This window comes from Thunnus thynnus, chromosome 8 (genome assembly GCF_963924715.1).
Source record: "Thunnus thynnus chromosome 8, fThuThy2.1, whole genome shotgun sequence".
In the NCBI taxonomy this organism is placed as follows: Eukaryota; Metazoa; Chordata; class Actinopteri; order Scombriformes; family Scombridae; genus Thunnus; species Thunnus thynnus.
In genome coordinates this window covers 2270685-2296242 of record NC_089524.1, presented here as the reverse complement: position 1 = coordinate 2296242, position 25558 = coordinate 2270685, and the positions used below count along the sequence as shown (strand labels likewise).

Genomic DNA, 25558 nt, shown 5'->3' with positions numbered 1-25558 from the left:
TTTTGTACGATAGCGGAAGCGACTACATTAGCCTACCCATGATCCTCAGTGATCGTTGCTATGGTGAAGACGACAGCGACAGCTGCGCGTGTGTGTAAACGGGATGAAGACAAGGTTATAAAACTGAACTTTATAATCAGTACATATATATTAACATCATAGTGAAGTTAATGAAAGACAAAGACTGCTGGAAGGAAGAAGAACATTAAAAGCCTATAAATTCACTCTGAAAAGATGCTCAGCAGTAATAGAGTTTATGTGATTTGAAGGAAACAAACTGAATCATTTAAAAGCACTGAGATGGTCTTTTAAAATGTCATTACCATAATCATGTTATGAACCTTAATGGTCAGGTTTTAATCAGATGTTCTTGGACTCATATATAACCATGGTGTTTCTATATAACTGGTGTGTTGATTTTGTTTTTTTCTTAGCACTGTTTTTGAAGTTTATATAAGAACATAATGCACTTTATATGAAATTTGCTTTGCTGTAAGCTTTGTAGTAGTGAAAAATAAAACTGTCTGATGAGAAATGTAATGATTAATATGATGTATAACCTGAATATAATCACAAAGTGGAACTGATTATGCGGGTAGAAACTTGTACACTATACTAATACTATTAAATAAAAACTATAAAATCTAATGTATGTTTGTTTTCATGGTTAATTTACAAGATATTCATGTTCTCCACACAGTTTTGCAGCGCTGCACACAAAACACTGATAAACGTCAAACTACAACGTTGGAAAACTGCTGCCAGCATTAAAATGAGTTCACAGAAACAATCAGGAACCCAAATGAACATTGAAACATGTTTTTCTCGCCACGGAACAGGATCCAGAGAACTTGTACCTTACTGCTCAGTACCTTGAGCAGCGTGCTATGAAAGGAGAGGGCATTGAGGATGAGGCACATGAGTTAGCCAGAAAGGTTTTGAGAAATCCTGTCAGCAGCTACAGTGGTCTGAAAGAGTTATTATGGGTTTATAGAAAATATGTATCTGCTGATGAGGCTGTTGATTTGGCAGAAGAGGCTCTGGAAAAACATCCAGGTAAACGTTTCCTGAAGTGGTGTGCTGCACTCTGCTACGAATGGAGGATCCTTTTCGATAGGGACAGTTGTGTAAAGCAAAGCAAGATACAAAGAGCAATCCGTCTTCATAAAGAAGTGATTCCTCTTTACCCTCATCCATCATCATCACTTCTGAAGAAAATAGCCCTCGCAAATATACATGCAAAGTCAAATCACGGTCTGGCTGAAGCTGAGCAGATTTACCAGAAACTGCTGGTAAGCAATCTGGAACCTGCAGAGAAACAGATGCTTTACCACTGCTATGCAAAATACTTAGATTTTCATCAACGAGATTACAACAGGTCAGAAGAATATTACATGAAGGCTGCAAAGATACCATGCAAATCCTTCTTTCGAGAGAACAGCATCAAAGTTCTGATGAGGATTAAAAAAACAAACAGGAGCCGAAGGCCTAGAGAATTAGAGGAGTTCCTGGCCAACCTGGGGGTCTAGAAAATCCTAAATCTAGAAGAAAGTGAAGGTACAACATTACCTAAAAAATCTGTACATATTCATCATTCTGATTTGTGGAAGTTACAGAAATGATTACTTCTTATTATTATCATTCATTCATCATTATTATTATTATTATTATTATTATTATTATTATTATTATTATTATTATTATTATTACTCATTATTATTTTTAAATGGAAAGTGAAGCTCAACCCAATTAAAAAAAAAACACGATCCAGCCCAATTTCTGAGCAGACGTGAGTGAAACACCCATCAAAGATCTTTGGGATAGCAGGTCTCACAGGACTGATTACCGACACCAAAAAAAGGCACCAAGTTGAAAGTTTCCAAATTTTAACTTCATACAAATGGGAGCTGAATTCGTCTGTGAGATCTGTAGTTATTTGCAGAAAAAAACCTGATGTAGTAAATGTGGTTGGACAGGAAGTTCAAAGCCGAGGGATCGAGAGAGAAGTATATTAACCTGGTCAATCAGTGCGTGGAGTGAAATGTGATTAGTAGATTGTCTGTTTCAATAAAAAATTTGCATCTCAATCAGTTTATTCCAATGGAACCGCAGCAATCAGGTCACAGTTAATCCACACATTTTTTCTTTTTTTTTGATGAACTGTTGTGAACTTGTGAATTTGTATCATTGACCAATAAAGTTGCAAAGTGTGAAGAGCCACTGATTCCAGAAATGTTTTTCCCCAATCAGTACATATATATTAACATCATAGTGAAGTTAATGAAAGACAAAGACTGCTGGAAGGAAGAAGAACATTAAAAGCCTATAAAGTCACTCTGGAAAGATGCTCAGCAGTAATAGAGTTTATGTGATTTGTAGGAAACAAGCTGAATCATTTAAAAGCACTGAGATGGTCTTTTAAAATGTCATTACCATAATCATGTTATGAACTTTAATGGTCAGGTTTTAATCAGTGGTTCTTGGACTCATATATAACCATGGTGTTTCTATATAACTGGTGTGTTGATTTTGTCTTTTTCTTAGCACTGTTTTTGAAGTTTATATAAGAACATAATGGACTTTATATGAAATTTGCTTTGCTGTAAGCTTTGTAGTAGCAAAAAATAAAACTGTCTGATGAGAAATGTAAAGATTAATATGATGTATAACCTGAATATAATAGTAAAGTGGAACTGATTATGTGGGTAGAAACTTGTACACTATACTAATACTATTAAGTAAACACTATAAAATCTAATGTATGTTTGTTTTTGTGGTTAATTTACAAGATATTCATGTTCTCTACACAGTTTTGCAGCACTGCACACAAAACACTGATAGATGTCAAACTTCAACTTTGGAAAACTGCTGCCAACATTAAAAGATCACAATTTTTCAAGTATGTCTTAAAAACAGTAAGGAGCCAAAATGAACATTGAAACATTTTTCTTGCTGTGATCATTTCTCCCAATCTGAGTTAGTCATATCAAGTGGATATTTGCCATATTTACAGTCTTTTTAGCATCAAATTCCCTCTTTGTGTTTCCTCAGACAGTGTTTCCCTGTTGAGCTGCAGGTGGAAGTATAGTAACAAAAAGAGGGACTTTGGTACTAAAACACTGTAACATTGAAAGATATCTACTTGTTTTGACTCATTTGGACGCTGAAGCTTCATATTAGCTTCAGATAAACTTTTATACACATTTTTGCACAGAAGGAGGACTGTGGATTTTGTCCTCCATCACTTCCATTCTAAGTGCATTATGAAGGGATCTTCTAATGGTCAGTATGAACAGGAGGAATGATTACAGCAAGAAAAACGTGTTTTAATGTTCATTTGGGCTCCTGACTGTTGTTTTAAGACAAGCGTAACATATTGTGAATCTTTTAATTGGGCAGTCAGGCATTAAGTTTCTATTGCTGGGAAACGAAAGTTAAGATTCCTGCGAATGAACCACAGGTGAATTTTCATCTCGATTTTATTCGCGCGAATTTGCTGACCTCAAAAGTCACCAGGGGGAGCTCGAGTTTTTTGTAATATTTTCTTAAAGTTTCAGTCTCCATGTTTCCTCTTGTCTCTCTGTACGTTCATGAAGCGGAGTTTCTGCAGGTTTGTAACCCGCTGCAGTCTGTTTGCCGTCTTTCTGCCTCAGTATGAATATTATGCTCACAACACACAGCAAAGCATAAGTTGGACAATAACTACTGACTTTATGCCAGCGAACCCAAAAGCTGCTTCAGATAATACTTAGAGAAATACTGAGTTTAGGAAACAGCAGGATAATGAGGTGAGTAGCTGCTTCTGCAGTTCAAAATGTATAAAAATGTCTTATTTTAGAGCATCAAAGCCCAAAATATTAACATTATGGATCTTGCAAGTTGATGACGATGTTTTTATTATCAGTCGGTGCTGCCACGTGACAGCAGTTCTCTAAAGAACGTGGCAGCGGCTCTTACGAAAGTAAGAGCTCTTACTTTCGTTTTCCTGTTCCATTTCCTCTGTTCCTTCTTTTGCCTTTAGTTGCCTCCCTTTTACTATATTTTATGTTTCTTGCTTTTGGTCTATCTTCCAAATGACCTTTCAACAAGGACCATGGTCAGGATTTTAAAAACATACTGAGGTCATGAGTCACTTTGTGCAACTCCACCAACCCAGACATTTTTGACACGGCAGCAAGTAGGGGAGAACAGGGTAACATGAGCCACTTTTTACATTTGATGATTTTACTGCAAAATAAATATGTATTTGTATCAAATAATAGTTACTATATATACGTCAGGTTGTTGTGTACCCATGGAAATTAAACAAGTTATCTAATTATTATTGTTTTAGAACAATGACCCATCAAACTCATCAACTCAATATTCATACTGGTATAAAAATGCCACAAAATCACTTTTGAGATAATTTTGAACTTTATTAATGCCATCAATTCAATAAAGGCAAACAGTCATACTTTTAAGTGAAATCATATGTTTGTGTCCTGTTGGTCCAGGTATCATCGTATAATTCATAATTCATCTGTTATTCAAAACCCAAAAAACAGTTAATCTGTTATTTCTGTTATTTATTTTGTTTCAAAACAAAAAACAAAAAAACGTTTTTGGTGTCAGAATCAAATAACGAAAAACCAATCAAACCCGGCCAGTTTTTAGTTTTTGCTGATTCGTTTTATCATTATTCCTTTTTGGATTGAATATCGAGCAGGTCTGTGGACATTCAGCCAATTAGTTTTTGCGTATGAAACCAAAAACTGAAGTCACATGGTTTTTTCCTTTTTTCATTTTAAACGAAAAACGAAATCACGTGATCTATTCCTTTTTTGTTTCCCATTGAAAATCCAGAAAACCAAATTCAAAAGACCGTGCAATTTTGGTTTAGAAATCAAGTATTTTTGTCAGTTTTGTACGATAGCGGAAGCAGCTACATTAGCCTACCCATGATCCTCAGCGACCGTTGCTATGGTTTCTACCTTACTTTTTCTACCTCCTGCATCAAATTCAAAACCCTGACAATTGCCTACAAAACAGCAACTGAAACGGCTCCTGCCTACCTGAACTCCCTCATTCAGGTGTACACTCCCTCCCGCCCATTATGCTCTGCCAATGAAAGGCGCCTGGTACCATCACTACAACAGGGCCCTAAGTCACTAGCTAGACTCTTCTCCTCTGTAGTTCCTCGGTGATGGAACGAGTTAACAAACTCTGTTCGATCTGCAGAGTCCCTCTCAATCTTTAAGAAAAGACTAAAGCCCCAGCTCTTTTGCGAACACCTCTGCACTTGATGGACTGTAGGTAGAGAAAAAACAAGAAAAACAAAACAAAAAAAACCCACAAAAAAAAAAAAAAACATGCTTCTATGCACTCTAATCATTGACTTGTTGCACTGCCTGTTGGCATCTACATCCTATTGAGCTCAAAGTTCAGCTTTATGGCACTTACTCGTGTTGTTGTCTCCTGACAAGATCCCTGCTTGTGTTGTATCAGTCTCATATGTACATTGCTTTGGATAAAAGCATCTGCTAAATGAAAAATGTAAATGTATGTAAATGTACTTTCCTACCTTTACTCTTTTATTTTCTTTCCCTCTGTAGCTCCCTTCATATTTTTTCCTTTCTCTCCTCTTAAACTTATTTTGCCATCCATTCCTCCCTCATTCACTTCTTCCTTATTACCTTCCTGTCCACTCAATGCTCCTTGCTCCATTTCTTCCCTCCCTGCACATGTATCTCAACGTTAAGTTGCAAGCTGATGGATGTTTGACGCTCACCACTGAGTGTCGGTAACGACACAAGACTGGAGACTCTGATGAGTTTTTTTTGTCTTCCTTATTGATGTGGGTGTGGTTCAACACAAACAAATAAATCAGCTTACTGATTAGTAATGACTGGCAACTTATCCAAATATTAACACATACTGCAGCTATGGCTATGGAGATGAATGTAATATCACCAAAGTAGATCTAGTATCAAATAAACATTAAAATAATTTTATCCACCAAAACCTGACTACAGTGGCCTAAAACCTCAGTTTCAGTACTACTATCTCTCACCAAACTAACTCTTAACAGGGTAATCTCACTGAGGAAACCAACAGTGACACCTGGTGGCCTTTAGCTGGACATGGCAGCTGATCACTGATGATTTGGCACTTAATTAGTAACGCTCAATCAATTAAAATACTATACCTATCATTAACTAAACAAAGAAATTGTACCCTTCTGTCATTCTAAGAACAGTAAATAGCAATATAAATCAAACATCTGCTATGTAAAGATAATATATTAATGCACAAGAGAAAAGACAAGGAAAGAGGAATCTACCATGTGGCATAATTACCATATTTACATTGCACCATACTTAGAACATAAGTATACATGGAAGATAAACACTTCAAAGAGCAGAAAACTACTTACAGTATGTCAAAAATGCACACCACCACCTGGATTTATTTGGTCTAATGCTGCCACACTCCACTCATCAAGCCTGATACCTCTCTGTTGCCAATGAGGAGTATTAATCAGTGTGCCAGCAGGTGGTGCATTGGTGCAAATGACCATAAATCAACCTATTCTGAACAGCCTAGCCTTTCTGACAACACGAGATAAACACTGGTTACCCAAACATATCAGGCCTCAGAGCATTATATTAACATGCTGATGATATTTTTTAATATTTGATATTTTTTATTCTCTATCAGTGCTGCTCAGAGTCAGTCAACACTGGAGGCCAAACTGAAGGCCCTGGAGTGTCACTTCACCTGGGACATCGACCTCAGCAGGTCCAAACTTTTCCGTCTCAAGGAGAAGCTGGAGGACATTGGCACAGAGGAGGGAAACAGCTGGCTGGGTCACATTTACAACCTGCAGGGGTTTATTCACTACCAGCTGGGCTTCACTGAAGACGCCCAGTGTTTCTTCAGCAGGGCCACAGAGGCCTTCCGCCGGTCAAGAAACACCGTCTCAGATGAAGGTCCCTGGTTGGCGGTGAACTACGGGAACCTGGCTTGGCTGCACCACCACCTGGGAGAACAAGCAGAGTGTCAGACTTACCTGTCAAAGGTCGACACCCTGCTGAAAGAATACCCATCTCCATCTCAGGATGAGCTCCATCCAGAGATCTACGCTGAAAAAGCCTGGACCCTGATGAAGTTCGGCAGAGACAAAAAGCTTCTGGTTGCAGATTACTTCCAGAGAGCCATCAGGATGCAGCCAGACATGGTGGAGTGGAACACCAGCTATGTCATAGCATTAGTGAATGCTGTAAAGTACAGCAACGAACCAGTGGAGGAAGACATCCTGGAGAAAATTAAAATGGCCAAGGAACAGGATCCAGAGAACTTGTACCTTTCTGTTCACTACCTTGATCAGTGTGGTAAGAAAGGAGAAAGAATTGAAGATGAAGCATGTGAGTTAGCCAGAAAGGTTTTGAGAAATCCTGTCAGCAGCTACAGTGGTATCAAAGTGTTATTATGGGTTTACAGAAACTATGTATCTGTTGATGAGGCTATTGCTCTTGCAGAGGAAGCTCTGGAAAAACATCCAGATGAACGTTACCTGAGGAGATGTGCTGCACTCTGCTACAGATGGAGGATTGCTTTCGCCAAGTATGGATACGTAACGCAAAGCATGATAGACAGAGGAATCAGTCTCCATAAAGAAGTGATTTCTCTTTATCCTCATTCAGCACTTGTCAAGAAAATTGATCTTGCAAATATATACGCAAAGTTCGGTCACCGCCTGGCTGAAGCTAAGCAGATTTACCAGAAACTGCTAGAAATGGATCTGGAACCTGCAGGGAAACAGATGCTTTACAACAGCTACGCAAAATATTTATACTTCGGTCAAAAAGATAGCCACAGGTCACGAGAATATCACAAGAAGGCAGCAGAGATACCACAACAATCCTACTATCGAGAGAACAGCATCAAACTTCTGGAGAGAGTTGAAGAAAAGGACAGGCAACAAAATATACTAATAGAGGAGTTAATGGTTTTCCTGGGAATTCAGTAATCCTAAATCTAGTAGATTTATTGAAAAAATCTGTACATATTCATCATTCTGATTTTATGCACATCAGGAAAACTTGCAGAAAAGATTTGTGGAAGTTACAGAAATGATTACATCTTTAAAGACAACATCCCAGACAGCCTGGACCCTCATCAGTTTGCATACAGAACCAACAGATCCACAGAGGATGCCATCAATTTCAATTTTTGTTTTGATGGTGACTTCAGAAATGTTTTTCCCCAATCAGGTTTGGTCGCAGGAACATATAAGGTGAAAATCAAAATTAACCACCGCACACTGAGATGATTTTACTGTGATTTTATTAGGAGCGAACAGGTGTGATAAATACATCTGAGTCACATGACTATTTATCACTGTCTCCATTTTTTCAAAGTGGGCATTTTACAAAGGGCATGACAATAAAAATACATATTACAAAAAACATGACACGATGACATGAACTACTAGGTCCCCTGGCAGTCACCCTTCCCATTTAGTGATGTAGAGGGACAGCTGTAGGATCTACAATCTATTCTGCCAAGGAAATTTAGCTCATCCTATTCAGTCAGTTGTTTATGGGAGGTAATGAAGTTTAATTATGTAAAATGGTGTCATTCTTGTAACTTTGTACTTTATATTGAAATTAATGAAAAGCAAAGACTGCTGGAAGGAAGATGAAAAATATAACATATAAAGCTGTAAAGCCTATAAATTCACTCTGAAAAGATGCTCAGCAGTAATAGAGTTTATGTGATTTGTAGGAAACAAGCTGAATCATTTAAAAGCACTGAGATGGTCTTTTAAAATGTCATTACCATAATCATGTTATGTACTTTAATGTTCAGGTTTTAATCAGATGTTCTTGGACTCATATATAACCATGGTGTTTCTATATAACTGGTGTGTTGATTTTGTCTTTTTCTTGGCACTGTTTTTGAAGTTTACATTAGATTGGATACAATAGAAGAAAAAACTTTTCTGCTATAGAAATGTCCAAGTTGTCTGGCCTTTATGTATCTGTATTGATTAACAAGAGGTGACTGAATAGGATCTTTGGTATGTTTGTTAAGTTTCAACACCTGAGTGATCACTGCTGTATTTATATTTGAGGGAAGTTTAGAGGTGATAGTTTCATATCTGTCATGTTGTTGAACCTCATTCTGTTGCAGTCTGTGGCGTTATTATTTTATATGTTTTTAATTGTTGTACTTCTCCTGTCGTGCTGTTTTCAATGTCGTCTGGTTGCACGGACGCATTATGAGACAATAGGCCCCTGGTATATAAAGATATAATGAAAGAATCTCCAAAGGTGTAACTGTCTCAGAGACATGTTTCTGTTATAAATTCATGTTTATTTGAGTTCATACAGTCATTAAAAATGTAATATAAATAAGATGTTAAAAGGGTATTTAACATCTTATTTAAAAGTGTATTTGTCTAAAATATACCACCTTAAAATAATGCTTGTTTAAATTTTTTTAGTGCTCATCATGTAAGGTTTTATTTAAATTTAGAGTGTAATGAATATTTAAAATTTTGTGTATAATGTATGCTGATGTGCCTTTACATGGACAATGTGAAACATTTTCAGTAATTCTATTCGATTTCATCACATTACTGTTCTGCCAACGTGTTTGGGCCTGTTTATCAATGGACACTAGTCAAAAAAAACTTTAAAAAAGACTGAGAGATGAAACTTTTTATGTCTTTTATTTTCTTGTAGTTTTCACAGAGTCTACTGATGAAAAAGAGATTAAATAAATCTTCAAAAGACATCTGTATGATGCGTGGCCATTATTTCATTGGACCAGTGTAGCTACAAGACGACAACAAAACAAACAACAACATATTTCTGTTTCTCTTTCTGTGACATTTTGCAGGTGACATTTAAACAGCTTGACTGATGTTACTGTATTTTAGTGAACTGTTACTGTAGCTCAGTATGAAGTCCAGCTGTAATACGAAGGAAAAAGTCAACAAAAACAAGTATTGGATGAGGGCGTTTCTAGGACTTGAAAAGATCTGAGGTTAAGCCAAGGTCACCCAGAGCTTAATCTTTGTTGGCTGTGTGTAGTGATACACCCATCTGCCCAATGAGGCAACAACTACTGTTAATTATTATTCAATAAAATGATATTTGTTTAATGATTTACTTTAATGATTAGGTCAGTAAAGGCTTCAATGGACACAGTGATGTCAATACAGGAAATATTGTGAGACTTTGCATTTAAGCAGCAAAACTGAAAACTAATTATGAACTTGACAAGTCAGAGGAAACTCTGCAGAGGAAACAGAGTTTGGACTTTTAGATACTTAAAAATAAAAAATGTCCCGACAGCTGTGATGGAGCTCAAGATTCATCCTGCCAGCCAGCTTTATTACTGATAATTTCACTGTATAAACTTGGTATCTGTGTATAACAGCTGACCACACAGAACATTCATTACTGATAGATCCTGAACGATCTGGTTGGCGTGTTAGGAGGTAAATAAATAATGAATTAAGTTACGCTGCTGTGTGTGTAAATGCACCAGTGAAGGAAGAAGTATTTAGATCCTTTAATTAAGTAAAAGTAGAAATACAATAATGTAAAAATACTCCATTACAAGTAAAAGTCCTGCATGAAAAATGTTAGAGAACATAAGTATTAGCAACAAAATGTACTTATAGTATTAAAGTAAAAGTACTGGTTTGGTCCCTCTGACTGTTATATACACACACACGCAGTCATTTAGTGCAAAAATGCATTTAACTTAATTTAAGTTGATGTGAAGCTTATATGAGGCTTCAGCAGTCTGAGTCAGTCATATCAAGTGGATATCTGACACATTTACAGTCTTTTTAGCATCAAATTCCCTCTTTGTGTTTCCTCGGACAGTGTTTCCCTGTTGAGCTGCAGGTGGAAGTATAGTAACAAAAAGAGGGACTTTGGCACTAAAAAGACTGTAACTTTGAAAGATATCTATTTGATTTGACTCATTTGAACGCTGAAGCTTCATATTAGCTTCAGATAAACTTTTAAATACAGTTTTGCACAGAGGGAGGACTGTGGATTTTGTCCTCCATCACTTCCATTGTAAATGCATTATGAAGGGATCTTCTAATGGTCAGTATGAACAGGAGGAATGATTACAGTAAGAAAAAACAGGTTTCACTGTTCATTTGGGCTCCTGACTGTTGTTTTACGACACACTTGAAAAGTTGTGAACTCGTCCTTTAAGGGGAAGTCTGATGAGTCTTGACTTTCTCTAATCTGGCAGTCAGCCAGTAAGTTTCTATTGCTGGGAAACGAAAGTTAAGATGCCTTTGAATGAACGAGGAGCGAACTTTATTCGCGCGAATTTACGGGCTCTAAAATTCACTACGGGGTCGAGATTTTTTTTCTCTTATTTTCTCACAGTTTCTCTCATAAATCTCCATGTTCCCCTTCGTCTCTCAGTACGTTGATGAAGCGTAGTTTCTGCAGGTTTGCAGTTCGCTGCAGCGAACGGCCGTCTGTTCGCATCGACCCGCCTCTTCGGCAACACTACGACGTGTGCTCAACATCAACGGTAATATTTAGAGAGAACAGCTGGATAATGAGGTGAGTAGCTGCTTCTGCAGTTCAAACAATACATTAAATGTCTTATTTTAGAGCATCAGAGCCTAAAATATTAACATTATGGATCTTACAAGTTAATGACGACGTTTTTATTATCAGTCAGTGCTTCTCCCTTACGTCATTTCTTCTTTTGCTGCATTCCCTCCCTTCTTTATTCTGTACTTTGCTCTAGTTTCATCTAGTTTCTCGTTCTCTTTCTTCTATCTTCCCTTTCCGCCAGCACCACAGTCTGGATTTTAAAATATATGAATAATATGAATAATAATGAGACGCACACCCAAAAAGAAATTCAGTAAAATTATGTTTTCTTTCTATTTTTTAAACAATTATTTATTCCTCTTAATGTACTTCTCCTGATTATTATTATTATTATTATTATTATAACTAATCAGTTGCTTTATGTAAATTTATAACACACTGCCTGGTGGAGAAATGCTAAATCCATTTATTTTGTTTTAAATTATTTTTTCTTCTTTTTTATTTTACTTTATTTTTAGGCTCAAAACAGTCAAAGATGAGAGTAAAAACTATCAGAATCGGCCATAAAAACCCACCATGTGTTATTTAAGTGTAATTTATTTTATTTATTTATTTGGATCCACATTAGCCACTACCAAGGTATCAACTCATCCTGGGATCCACACCAAGGATGTATAAAGAGAACTGGATACAGGGTCGGAGACAGGGTCCCGTTCATTCCTATAAAAGTTGCTCAATGGGGCATGAAGCCACTTCTTCAGCATGGCTTCCGCATTTGTGGGGCCCATAGAGCAAGCATTAGTGACTTCTGCCAGCCAGCTACTTCCGGTTTAGCCCTCCAGCTAACTTGAATGGGGATAAAACAATTAAATCATGCAGCCCTTGCAGACTTTCGAAATGTGATCGGACCGAATGGATCAAATTCTAATAGTGAGACGAGTCATTTCGCGGGGGTTGTGACACTCAAAAGAATTTATACACTCATTTACAGACATCTCTTTCACAGTAAGTCTATGGTAACAAGTCTTTTTTGGCCTAATGGCATCACATGATGTGGTAATTACACGGTTTGGCTGCTATGTCAAATTAGCTTCACAGCCCAATGCTGTTCCTGGGGTCCACACAAGTTAACATTACATCATAATGCAAAACAATAGTGTGATAAAATTCAAGCAAACAGGAACAAAAAAACACGTAAAACAGTAACGCTTTATTTTACAGGTCCTTTAATTTTATACTAATTTCCTGGACTTTTTGGAATAATTTGCAGGTATTTAATAATTTTTTTTTTTTTAGGACTGTGCAATTTGGTTCAAGTTATAAGAAAAACAGAGAAAAGTGTAGTTTTTTTAGTAAGTACAAACTCATATTTGGGTTCACACATAGATGTTAATTTGCAAAAATTAAAAAGTTAGAACAATTCCTTAAAGGTTCTATATGAAAGAATTGTGAAGCAATGTATATGTATTAATTGTTTTTTATTGCCAATGAGTGAACAGGTTGTAATGCTAACTTAAAAAAATTAGACCTTTCCCAACTTTCTCGGTTGTCTGTAACAGCCTGTTGACAGATTTCTATGACCCCTTTACAATTTGCATTAAAATGCATTTTTGGTGATCGGATTGCAATCAGATAGTGCTTGACCACATGAAAGTACAGGTGTAAATGCACCCAAGACGCATTGAGGAAGGATTGTGATCTGATCGACCAAACCACCTCTCGTGGTGGTCAGGGTCGCATCATGACCATATTGAACATAAATGTAAATGCAATTACGTTGTCAATCCACATACAACAACTAGGTGGGTGGAAATACGTACTCACTTGTGACTGTTCCAAATCAAGGTAGCATCCATAAGCCAGTTAGTGAGCGAAGCTACTAGCAAGAAAGCACTAATAAAGCTATTGATATTCAAGACACTTGCAGATGGAGTCGAGACCAGACCGAGTGTCGGCTTCTTCCGCCGCTTCTTCCGCCGCTTCTTCCGCCGCTTCAAAACACAAGCAAAAGTCCATACAATAGTGTAGCTTCATGGATGGTTACCATCTTTTTTGTTTTTGTTGTTGTTTTTTTGGACCTGCACAAATAAGAGGAGGATGTGACATTCGGTTGTTTGAGCTGGACAGAACAATCTGATCTCAATGTGGACACTGGAGACACATATTAATTATTATTAATACCAGGTGTAAATGTAATCAGGTTAAATCATATCTAGATACAATCTGGATACAACACACATTGTAATGCAGGGTGTAAAGGGGGCCTATGTGAAGGACTCGGGCCAGATTTTCTCCGAAAATCCAAAGGATGTGACATTTTTGCGCGCTCACGAGTGCTTTGCCTCTCTCCCGCTAACGTCAACAAATGACTGGCATGACGACACAACAAAAACGGTGCTATGCAACTAAAAACACCCTGCACATATTAGCTCTCCAGCTAATGAGATGGCTAGCTGCCTACATTAACCACAGCACATTTCACAACAAAACACCCCAACAATGACACATTGCCCACTCACTCCCAAGCACACACACAGCTAAAACAACATTATTTCCTCAACAAAGGAGCAGAAAACAAGCTGCAGAGCAATAGAAGAACATAGCTTACGCTTTTTGTTTTTTCTGTTGGTGTCCAAAGGTCATAATAATCACACTTTTGACAACAAAACTGCAGCACATTGCTCCCTGACCACAGCTCACTGAGCCTGATGGTATTTAGTAAACACGGTTGGTAAAAAAGTTAGTGGTTTGCAGGTCGAGTCAGGTTTGCGTGGTTGAGTAACGCATACTTTTGAAGCTTTGGCAGTGCAGATTGGTTCTCACCGGCCAACCACAGCCCAACCTAGGGGTCAGGCCCCTACAAAGGGTCACCAGATAAAACATCAAATGAGGGAATATCTTTTGGAGAATGGTGTTCAGCCCTTCAGAAGAGTTCCAGAGACAGTAGAATCAATGCCAAGGCTGAGGAACACCATTCTTCAAAAAGATATTCCCTCATTTGGTGTTTTGATGACGGTGGTGGAGAGCACAATCTAACACGTCGGTCCAAAATCTCCCATAGGTGTTCGACTGAGTTGAGATATGGTGACTATGAAGGCCATAGCATATGATTCACATCATTTTCATACTCATCAAACCATTCAGTGACCCCTCGTGTCCTGTGAACTGGGGCATTGTCATCCTGGAGGAGACCACTCCCATCAGGATAGAAATGTTTCATCATAGGATAAAGGTGATCACTCAGAACAACTTTGTATTGATTTGCCGTGACCCTTCCCTCTAAGGGGACAAGTGGACCCAAACCATGTCAGCAAAATGCCACCCACATATAAAAGAGCCACCAGATCCCCTCACTGTTGTGGTCAAGCATTCAGACATGTACCAGTTTTTCCTTTAATTTGTCACCTGTCTGTACATCAAGCTTCAGAGCATATTATATTAACATGCTGACAATGTGTTTTAATATTACTTATTTTTATTCTCCATCAGTGCTGCTCAGAGTCAGTCAACACTGGAGGCCAAACTGAAGGCCCTGGAGTGCCACTTCACCTGGGACATCGACCCCAGCAGGTCCAAACTTTTCCGTCTTAGGGACAAGCTGGAGGACATCGGCACCGAGGAGGGAAACAGCTGGCTGGGTCACATTTACAACCTGCAGGGGTACATTCACTACCAGCTGGGCTTCACTGAAGACACCCGGCGTTTCTTCAGCAGGGCCACAGAGGCCTTCCGCCAGTCAAGAAACACCAGCTCAGATGAAGGTCTATGGTTGGCGGTGAACTACGGGAACCTGGCTTGGCTGCATCACCACCTGGGAGAACAAGCAGAGAGTCAGACTTACCTGTCAAAGGTCGACGCCCTGCTGAAAGAATATCCATCTCCATCTCAGGACGAGCTCCATCCAGAGATCTACGCTGAAAAAGCCTGGACCCTGATGAAGTTTGGCAAAGATAAAAAGCCTCTGGTGGCAGATTACTTCCAGAGAGCCATCAGGATGCAGCCGGACATGGTGGACTGGCTTACCACTCATGTCATAGCATTAGTGAATGCTTTAAAGCACTGCAACGAACCACTGGAGGAAGACATCCTGGAGAAATTGAGAATGGCCAAGGAACAGGATCCAGAGAACTTGTACCTTGCTGTTCATGACCTCGAGCAGCGTGCTAAGAAAGGAGAAAGAATTGAAGATGAAGCACGTGAATTAGCCAGAAAGGTTTTGAGAAATCCTGTGAGCAGCTACAGTGGTATGAAAGCGTTATTAAGGGTTTACAAAACCTATGTATCTGTTGATGAGGCTATTGAATTGGCAGAGGAGGCTCTGGAAAAACATCCAGATGAACGTTACCTGAAGAGATGTGCTGCACTCTGCTACAAATGGAGGATTGTTTTTGTCAGGGACAGTCGGATAAAGCAAAGCATGATAGACAGAGCAGTCAGTCTCCATAAAGAAGTGATTTCTCTTTACCCTCATGGGTCACTTGTGAAGAAAGTAGATCTTGCAAATATATACGCAAAGTCAAATCATAGCCTGGCTAAATCTGAGCAGATTTACCAGGAACTGCTAGAAATGAATCTGGAACCTGCAGACAAACAGATGATTTACCACTACTACGCAAAATACTTAAACTATGATCGACGAGATTACAACAGGTCAATAGAATATCACATGAAGGCAGCAAAGATACCACAACAATCCTTCTTTAGAGACAACAGCATCAAAGTCCTGAAGAAGATTAAAGAAAAAAACAGGAGCCGAAAGTGTAGAGAAATAGAGAGGTTACTGGCCAAGCTGGAAGTCTAGAAAATCCTAAATCTAGTAGAAAGTGAAGGTACAACATTTCCTAAAAGATCTGTATGTATTCATCATTCTCATTTTATACACATTAGGAAAACTTGAGGAAAAGATTTGTGCAAGTTACATAAATGATTACTTCTTCAAATTATTTTAAAATGGAAAGTGAAGCTCAGTCTAATTTTTAAGAAAAACATGATCCGGTCCATTTTCCTAGCAGACGTGAGTGAAACATCATAAAAAAAATCGCATCTCAATCAGTTTATTGCAATCAGATCACAGTTAATCCACACAAATTTTCAATTTTGTTTTTTTTCAATGAACTGTTGTGAACTTGTGAATTTGTATTATTGACCAATAGAGTTGCAAAGTGTGAGGAGCTGCTGATTCCAGACATGTTTTTCCCCAATCAGTACATATATATTAAGATTATAGTGAAGTTACTACCATAATCATGTTATGAACTTTAATTGTCAGGTTTTAATCAGATGTTTTTGGACTCATATATAACCATGGTGTTTCTGTATAACTGGTGTGTTGATTTTGTTTTTTTCTTAGCACTGTTTTTGAAGTTTATATAAGAACATAATGCATTTTATATGAAATTTGCTTTGCTGTAAGCTTTGTAGTAGTGAAAAATAGAACTGTTTGATGAGAAATGTAAAGATTAATATGATGTATAACCTGCATATAATCACAAAGTGGAACTGATTGTATGGGTAAAAACTTGTACACTGTACTAATACTATTAAATAAACACTATAAAATCTAATGTATGTTTATTTTGGTGGTTAATTTACAAGATATTCATGTTCTCTACACAGTTTTGCAGCACTGCACACAAAACACTGATAGATGTCAAACTACAACTTTGGAAAGTTGCTGCCAACATTAAAAGAAGAACAATCAGAAGCCCAAATGAACATTGAAACATGTTTTTCTTGCTGTAATCATTTCTCCCAGTCTGAGTTAGTCATATCAAGTGGATATCTGCCACATTTACAGTCTTTTTAGCATCAGATTCCCTCTTTGTGTTTCCTCGGTTTCCCTGTTGAGCTGCAGGTGGAAGTATAGTAACAAAAAGAGGGATGTTGGCACTAAAAAGACTGTAACTTTGAAAGATATCTACTTGATTTGACTCATTTGGACGCTGAAGCTTCATATTAGCTTCAGATAAACTTTTATATACATTTTTGCACAGAAGGAGGACTGTGGATTTTGTCCCCCATCACTTCCATTGTAAATGCATTATGAAGGGATCTTCTAATGGTCAGTATGAACAGGAGGAATGATTACAGTAAGAAAAAACAGGTTTCACTGTTCATTTGGGCTCCTGACTGTTGTTTTAAGACACCTGAAGAACTCGTCCTTTTAGTGGAAATCTGATGAGTCTTGATTTTGTTTTAGTCAGGCAGTCAGGCAGTAAGTTTTTATTGCTGGGAAACGAAAGTTAAGATGCCTTTGAATGAACGAGGAGCGAACTTTATTCGCGCGAATTTACGGGCTCTAAAATTCACTACGGGGTCGAGCTTTTTCCGTTATTCCTCACAGTTTCCCTCATAAGTCTCCATGTTTCCTCTCGTCTTTCTCTATGCTAAAGAAGCGGAGTTTCTGCAGGTTTGCAGTCGTCTGTTCGCATCGCCCCTCTTCTAAAAGACATTTCTGCATCAGTATGATTATGCTCAAAATCACAGCATTCACAGCAAAGCAGAAGTTGGACAACAGCTACTGACTTTATGTCAGCGAACCCAAAAGCTGCTTCAGACTAATATTCAGAGAAATACTGAGGGAACAGCAGGATAATGAGGTGAGTAGCTGCTTCTGCATTTCAAAATGTATAAAAATGTCGTATTTAAGAGCATTACAGCCCATAATATTAACATTATGGATATTGCAAGTTAATGACAACGTTTGTATTGTCAGTCAGAGCTGCTGAGTTTTCCCTTACTTTATTTTTCTTGTTCCATCTCTACTGTTCTTTCTTTTGCCTTCAGTTTGCTCCCTTTTATTATATTTTATTTCTTATATTTCTCGCTTTTTCCAAATTATCTCAACAAGGATCATGGTCCGGATTGTAAAAAAATACTGAGGTCTTGAGTCACTTAGTGCCACTCCACCACACCCAAAGACATTTTTACAAGTCTGTATAATGTTCTTTTCTGTCTATTTAATAATATTATTCTTTTGCTTATTATATTATAACTTATCAGTTACTTTCTGTCAATTTCATCCCGCTTTTTTCCCCTTTTTGCCAAACAATGTAAAAATGTAAAAAACAAAAAGTGTAAAAAGTATCAGAATCAGCCATTTAAACCCAGTTCTGCTTTCATCCATCTTTCCTCCTTTCCTTCCCTCATTCTGTCTCCTGTTTTTATTTCTCTGTCATCCTTCCTGTCTTTCAGTTCACTTCTCCATTTCTTAATTTCATATGCTTTTGTCGTTTCCTTCTGTCCTCCCTGCCTTCCTTTCTTTTTCCTTCAGATTCTTATTTGCTCATCACTTGCTTCCATCATCATCTATTTATTGTTCCTTTGCTTGTTGCTTCCTTCTTTTCAATTCTTTTTCTTCCTTTTCTACCTTAACTTTCCTACCTTTACTCATTCTTTATTTTCTTTCCCTCTGTAGTTTCCTTCATGCTTTTATTGCTGTCTCTACTCTAAAACTTATTCTGTCATCCATTCCTCCCCTCATTCACTCCTTTCTTACTACCTTCCTGTCCACTCAATGGTCCTTGCTCCATTTCTTCCCTCCCTGTACATGTATAGATGAGGGATCTCAAAGTTAAGTTGCGAACTGATGGATGTTTGATGCTCGCACTGAGTGTCAGTCAGGACACAAGACTGGAGACTCTGATTAGTTTTTTTGTTTTCATTTTTGATGTGTGAGTGTGTTTCAACAGAAACAAATAAAGGAGAAGCCTGACCGGTAACTTATCCAAATCTTTACAAATACTGCAGCTATGGTTATTGAGATGACACTAGTATAATCAAAGTAGAATAAGTATCAAGTAAACATTTAATATTTACAATGACCTCAGGGTAATCTCACTGAGGAAACCAACAGTGACACCTGGTGGTCTTTAGCTGGACATGGCCTCTGATCACTGATGATTTGGCACTTAATTAGTAACGCTCAATTAATTAAAATATCATACCTCATTAACTAAACAAATACATTGTACCCTTCTGTCATCCTAAGAATGGTAAATAGCAATATAAATCAAACATCTACTATGTAAAGATAATATATTAATGCACAAGAGAAAAGACCAGGAAAGAGGAATCTACCATGTAAGCTTTTTCTTTTTTTAAAATTTATATAGAACTTTTTAGAATAGAACTTTAGACATAGAGAGAAATCAGTTAAAAATGAAATAAAACAGGACATGGGAACAAGAAGGGAGGTCTATAAAAAGGCTTGCCGATATAAATGGGTTTTGAGGTGTTGTTTAAAACAGTCCAAGGACTCAGCCGATCTAACAGATTGTGGAAGATGATTCCACAGAGTTATGTGCGGTCATCTTCTGATTTGCAGTTTGTGCCGGGGATAGATAGAAGGCCAAGATTTGAGGATCAAAGAGGTCATGAAGTGGAATGGGGAACAAAGAGCTCAGAAATGTAGCTAGGGGCGAGGTCATGGAGTGCTTTATATGTAATCAGCAGGATCTTGTAGTTTATTCTGAATTTTACCGGAAGCCAATGGAGGGACGCAAGAACAGGGGTAATGTGGGACCTACAGCTAGTTCTGGTCAGAAGTATAGCTACTGTACTTTGGATTGTAAACGTTTTAGAACTGTAAACGTTTTAGAGAAGACTGAGTGAGGCAGGTGTAAAGTAGTCTAACCGGGAGAAAATGAATGTGTGGATTAATTGTTCAAGAACAGTAGGGGGCAATATAGGTCTTATTTTTGCAATATTTCTTAACTGAGGAAAACAGGACCGGACAAACTTATTAACATGATGGTCAAATATTATATACTGGTCGAAGATGATACTGAGATAATTGGCAGTGGATTTAATGTTCAGGTGAAGTGGGCCAATAAACTGAGTTGCAGCAGTGACAAAGATGTCAGGCACAATTGAGAGAACTTCAGTTTTGTTGGAGAAAATTTCTGGTCATCCACTCTTTGGTAGCAGCTAAACAATCATGGAGGGAGGACAGTTGGACATGTGGCATGATAATTATTGTATTTACATGGCGCCATACTAAGTACATTGATATTCTGTATAAATGGCAGATAAAGAATCCAAAGAATGACAAACAGAAAACTACTTACAGTGGGTCAAAAACGCACTCTACCTCCTGGATGGTGCATTGATCTAGATTACTGTAGATCAATTGAACAGTTTTGCCTTCCCGACAACATGAGATGAACACTGGTTACACAAAAATGTCAAAGCTTCAGAGCATATTATATTAACATCTGTTTTAATATTTGTTGTTTTTATTCTCCATCAGTGCTGCTCAGAGTCAGTCAACACTGGAGGCCAAACTGAAGGCCCTGGAGTGCCACTTCACCTGGGACATTGACTCCAGCAGGTCCAAACTTTTATATCTCAGGGGCAAGCTGGAGGACATTGGCACCGAGGAGGGAAACAGCTGGCTGGGTCACATTTACAATCTGCAGGGGTACATTCACAACCAGCTGGGCTTCACTGAAGACGCCCGACGTTTCTTCAGCAAGGCTGCAGAGGCCTTCCACCGGTCAAGAAACACTGTCTCAGATGAAGGTCCCTGGTTGGTGGTGAACTACGGGAACCTGGCTTGGCTGCACCACCACCTGGGAGAACAAGCAGAGTGTCAGACTTACCTGTCAAAGGTCAGCGCCCTGCTGAAAGAATATCCATCTCCATCCCAGGACGAGCTCCATCCAGAGATCTACGCTGAAAAGGCCTGGACCCTGATGAAATTCGACAAAGACCAATACCTGGCTGCAGATTACTTCCAGAGAGCCATCAGGATGCAGCCAGACATGGTGCAGTGGAACACCAGCCGTGTCTTAGCATTAGTGAAGGCTTACAAGTTCGACGACACACCAGTGGAGGAAGACATCCTGGAGAAATTGAGAATGGCCAAGGAACAGGATCCAGAGAACTTGTACCTTGCTGCTCACTACCTTGATCAGCGTGGTAGGAAAGGAGAAAGAATTAAAGATGAAGCATGCAAGTTAGCCAGAAAGGTTTTGAAAAATCCTGTCAGCAGCTACAGTGGTATGAAAGCATTATTAAGGGTTTACAGAAAATATGTATCTGTTGATGAAGCTGTTGCTCTGGCAGAGGAGGCTCTGGAAAAACATCCAGATGAACGTTACCTGAAGAGATGTGCTGCACTCTGCTACAGATGGAAGGTCATTTTTCACAACGACAGTCACCTAAAGCAAAGCACGATAGACAGAGGAATCAGTCTCCATAAAGAAGTGATTTCTCTTTACAATCATCCGTCACTTCTGAAGAAAATATCCCTTGCCAATATATACGCAAAGTCAAATCACAGCCAGTATGAAGCTGAGAAGATTTACCAGGAACTGCTACAAATGGATCTGGAACCTGCAGGAAAACAGATGATTTACCACTACTACGCAAAACATTTAAACTTTGATAGACGAGATTACAACAGGTCGATAGAATATCACATGAAGGCTGCAGAGATACCACAACAATCCTACTATCGAGAGAACAGCATCAAAGTTCTGGAGAAGATTAAAGAAAAAAACAGGAGCCGAATGTGTGGAGAAATAGAGGAGTTACTGGCCAAGCTGGAAGTCTAGAAAATCCTAAATCTAGTAGAAAGTGAAGGTACAACATTACCTAAAAAATCTGTACATATTCATCATTCTGATTTTATACTCATTAGGAAAAATTGAGGAAAAGATTTGTGGAAGTTAAAGAAATGACTTCTTCAAATTGTTTTGAAATGGAAAGTGAAGCTCAGCCCAATTAAAACAAACATGATCCATCCACGAGTGAAACACCCATCAAACAACTTTGGGATAGCAGGTCTCACAAAACTGATTAGCGACGCCAAAAAAAGGCAGGGGGTTAAAAGTTGACAAATTTTAACTTCATTCAAATGAGAGCTGAATTTGCCTAAAAGCTCTGTAGTTATTTGCATTAAAATCCTGATGAAGAAAAAGTAGTGGGACATGAGGTTCGAGGCCGCAGGATCGAGAGAGAAGTTCAAACCTCACCTGGTCAATCAGTGCGTGGAGTGAAATGTGATTAGTGGATTGTCTGTTTCATTAAAAAAAAAGTATCTAAATCAGTTTATTCCAATGGAACCACAGCAATCGGGTCACAGTTAATCCACACATTTTTTCTTTTTTTGATGAACTGTTGTAAATTTGTATTATTGACCAATAGAGTTACAAAGTGTGAGGAGCTGCTGATTCCAGAAATGTTTTTCCCCAATCAGTACATATATATTATCATTATAGTGAAGTTAATGAAAGATAAAGACTGCTGGAAGGAAGAAGAACAATTAAAAGCCTATACATTTACTCTGAAAAGATGCTCAGCAGTAATAGAGTTTGTTATTTGTAGGAAACAAACTGAGTTATTCAAAAGCGCTGAGATGGTCTTTTAAAATGTTGTTATCTTCATCATGTTATGTACAGTGTTGAAAAAAAATCGTAAAAAAAGGTAAAAAGTCTGGCAGCTAAAGTTGCCAAACACTTACCATCAAATAACAGTAAAAAAAACCTTTAGTTATTCTACAGAGATTTATTTTAAAAATACAGATATTTACTTTGGACATTGTCTACATTTTTACAGTCCAACCACTATAAAATAAAAAAGAAAATGCTCATTATAAAACATTGCTAGAATGTTAAAAAAAATGTATAAATCTGCACAAAAAATGAAAAAGATTGCAGAACTACCTTAAAATTACCTAATTTAAATTGTTTTCATACAGTTATCTTTGGTAAATTCATAGGATTACCCAATCCATCCACAAGAACTCCCCCTCAAAGTACAGATTTCTGGATGTAAAACAAAGAGAAATTATGTAAAATTACATTCAAATTACCCTCCTTTAACACCCATTAATGGTATCTTGAGAGCTTTAAGATTTTATTTTATGTGATTATCCAATCTATTTACAGTAGATCCCTGGTAAATATTGGTTTTATACTGTACAAAAAAATAAGATCATGTGATAATAGTTTACAAAAACATAATTTAATAACATAATAATCATTACTTTACTAACATTATTTGATAGTATTTAAAAACAACTATCAAATATATCTACATACATTTCCCTATTAATGTATGAGGTTAACTTTATATAAACATTATTTAACAGTAATTACAAGCAGCTCTCCAATATATTTTCAGGCTTTTCCCATAAATGTATGGTGTATACATTATAAAAACATTTTTGACAGTAATTAAAATCAACTCTCCAATATATTTACAGGATTTTCCCATTATTGTATAGGGTTTACTTTGTATAAACAGTATGTGTGACAGTAATTGCAAGCAACTCCCCAATATATCTACAGACATTTCACATTAATATATGGAGTTCTGAATGTACAAAAACCAGAAGGTCTATGTAAAAGTATCTTTATATCAACTTTGACACTGAATAAATATCTACATTTTTCTACTGACATTTTACAATATTGTGCAATCCATTCAATACAGATCCCCATTTGAGATGTATGAGATTTCTAGATGTTTAATAACCAGAATATATCATAAAATTACCTTTTACTGCTTGCTTTACAAAGTAATTCTGTAGACATTGCCCAAGCCTAGCATACAGGTACGTTTTATGTTTCAGATATGAAAGTACTATAGAATAAAGCTTATTTGGGTATTAAAAAATTGCTACAAAATTAGTTTCACATTCATTGTATATGAAGCAGCTCCAGACTTTATTCAGGATGGCATCACAAATTTGAGTCTTACGTCTCTGGTTTGTGGCTTTGGGAGAAAGTAGTTCATGTTCACAAATCAGAAGTGGGAGTAAGTTACACATGTGCAAGTCACAAGCAAGTCTCAAGTCTTAACCTTAAAGGCTCAAGCAAGTCTTAAATCACTCTCACTGTAACTTAGACTCAAGTAAGCCAAGTCAAGTCAATGCTAAACGTCAAGCAAGAAAAGTCAATTAAGTCACAAGTCAGTCACCATAAAAGAAGCACTTAAAACACGAGAGAAAAGGGTACAATGGCAAGCCATGTCATGAGAGAACTGCACATGTTAGTTAGTCTCTACAACTAGCGATGGCTATGGTTCGGATTCATAAATACAACTATTTATGGTTCATTTCATACCTTGTTTTTTGTTGTTGTTGGGTTTTTTTTGGGGGGGGGGGGGGGGGGGGGGGGGGATTAAATCAACTACAATTTTGAATGTCAACATAAAACTAAAGAACATCATGCAGGTTGATTAACTTTATAAATTAACTTCACATTAATTAACTATTTGAGCAAAATTAAATAATCTGATCTAACGTGTTTTCCAGGATCTAGGGTTCATAATTTTGTATTTTATGCAGTATTAATGTGTGTGGATATGTTGTATGACTTCTGCCATTCTGCCACCCAGTTGTGCCTTTGAGTAAGGTGAGAGTTTTGTAGCAGAGTAGAAGTAGTAGAAGAAGAGGAACTTCCTCCAGTTGCAGTAGTTAGCACAAAGCTAGTGGGTTTTAACAGCTGCAAAAATATGCTGATGGACTATAAGCTACACATTCTGCTTTGTTGTGTTTGTAAAGTGCTCAGATTAAAAAAAAAAAACTTGCAAGTTATACTACAGCCTGAGTCTCTGTCTGTAACACATGACTACTTTGGTATATTTACTCGCCAAATGGAAAATCTACCCGCATTTGGCGCTTGCACAACGAAACATAGTATTCTATCTGATGATTACTTTTTTCAGCTGTGGATTGTGTAGACTAATACATCCATTAATTTAGAACACTGAAATTGTTCAAACATCAAGCATCATCAAGGAAAAATACCATCTTGTTTGCCTGATCTTGAAGGATTGCATTTGTCACACAGTTGATTAAAGAGAAAGAGACCATTCTGCTGTGGTTGAGTTACATTGACTTTGAACTAGTGAGGGACTGCGAACAGAACAGTGAAGCTCTGTCATGAAAAGCTGTCAATTCATAAGCTGTCTTGTCTGAATCAGAAACGGTCTGGTAATATTAAGCTTGAGAGAAAATC

General features: G+C 37.6%; 4 protein-coding genes across 4 annotated transcripts; all 4 read left to right on the top strand.

Moving 5' to 3' along the window:
• The first annotated feature begins 875 nt into the window (after nucleotides 1-875).
• LOC137187303 (interferon-induced protein with tetratricopeptide repeats 1-like) lies at nucleotides 876-1623 on the top strand. The gene has a single exon (XM_067596110.1). The coding sequence runs from the start codon at nucleotides 888-890 to the stop codon at nucleotides 1527-1529; it is 642 nt and encodes a 213-aa protein (XP_067452211.1). The 5' UTR covers nucleotides 876-887; the 3' UTR covers nucleotides 1530-1623.
• A 1867-nt stretch (nucleotides 1624-3490) lies between these two features.
• LOC137187301 (interferon-induced protein with tetratricopeptide repeats 1B-like) lies at nucleotides 3491-10064 on the top strand. Its single transcript, XM_067596108.1, has 2 exons — nucleotides 3491-3788; nucleotides 6700-10064. The coding sequence occupies exons 1-2, from the start codon at nucleotides 3784-3786 to the stop codon at nucleotides 8009-8011; spliced, it is 1317 nt and encodes a 438-aa protein (XP_067452209.1). The 5' UTR covers nucleotides 3491-3783; the 3' UTR covers nucleotides 8012-10064.
• A 1200-nt stretch (nucleotides 10065-11264) lies between these two features.
• LOC137187300 (interferon-induced protein with tetratricopeptide repeats 1-like) lies at nucleotides 11265-17152 on the top strand. Its single transcript, XM_067596107.1, has 2 exons — nucleotides 11265-11591; nucleotides 15078-17152. The coding sequence occupies exons 1-2, from the start codon at nucleotides 11455-11457 to the stop codon at nucleotides 16387-16389; spliced, it is 1449 nt and encodes a 482-aa protein (XP_067452208.1). The 5' UTR covers nucleotides 11265-11454; the 3' UTR covers nucleotides 16390-17152.
• A 451-nt stretch (nucleotides 17153-17603) lies between these two features.
• LOC137187298 (interferon-induced protein with tetratricopeptide repeats 1B-like) lies at nucleotides 17604-25134 on the top strand. The gene is made up of 2 exons (XM_067596104.1): nucleotides 17604-18187; nucleotides 20839-25134. Exons 1-2 carry the CDS (start codon nucleotides 18183-18185, stop codon nucleotides 22145-22147), a joined length of 1314 nt encoding a protein of 437 aa, XP_067452205.1. The 5' UTR covers nucleotides 17604-18182; the 3' UTR covers nucleotides 22148-25134.
• Nucleotides 25135-25558: the final 424 nt, after the last annotated feature.

Excerpts from the sequence above, each read along its gene's own strand:
- LOC137187303 (XM_067596110.1), top strand. The coding sequence starts at position 888 with ATGAAAGGAGAGGGCATTGAGGATGAGGCACATGAGTTAGCCAGAAAG.
- LOC137187300 (XM_067596107.1), top strand. The coding sequence starts at position 11,455 with ATGAAGCGTAGTTTCTGCAGGTTTGCAGTTCGCTGCAGCGAACGGCCG. Across the intron at positions 11,592-15,077 it reads GAGAACAGCTGGATAATGAG|TGCTGCTCAGAGTCAGTCAA; the intron begins GTGAGTAGCTGC and ends ATTCTCCATCAG.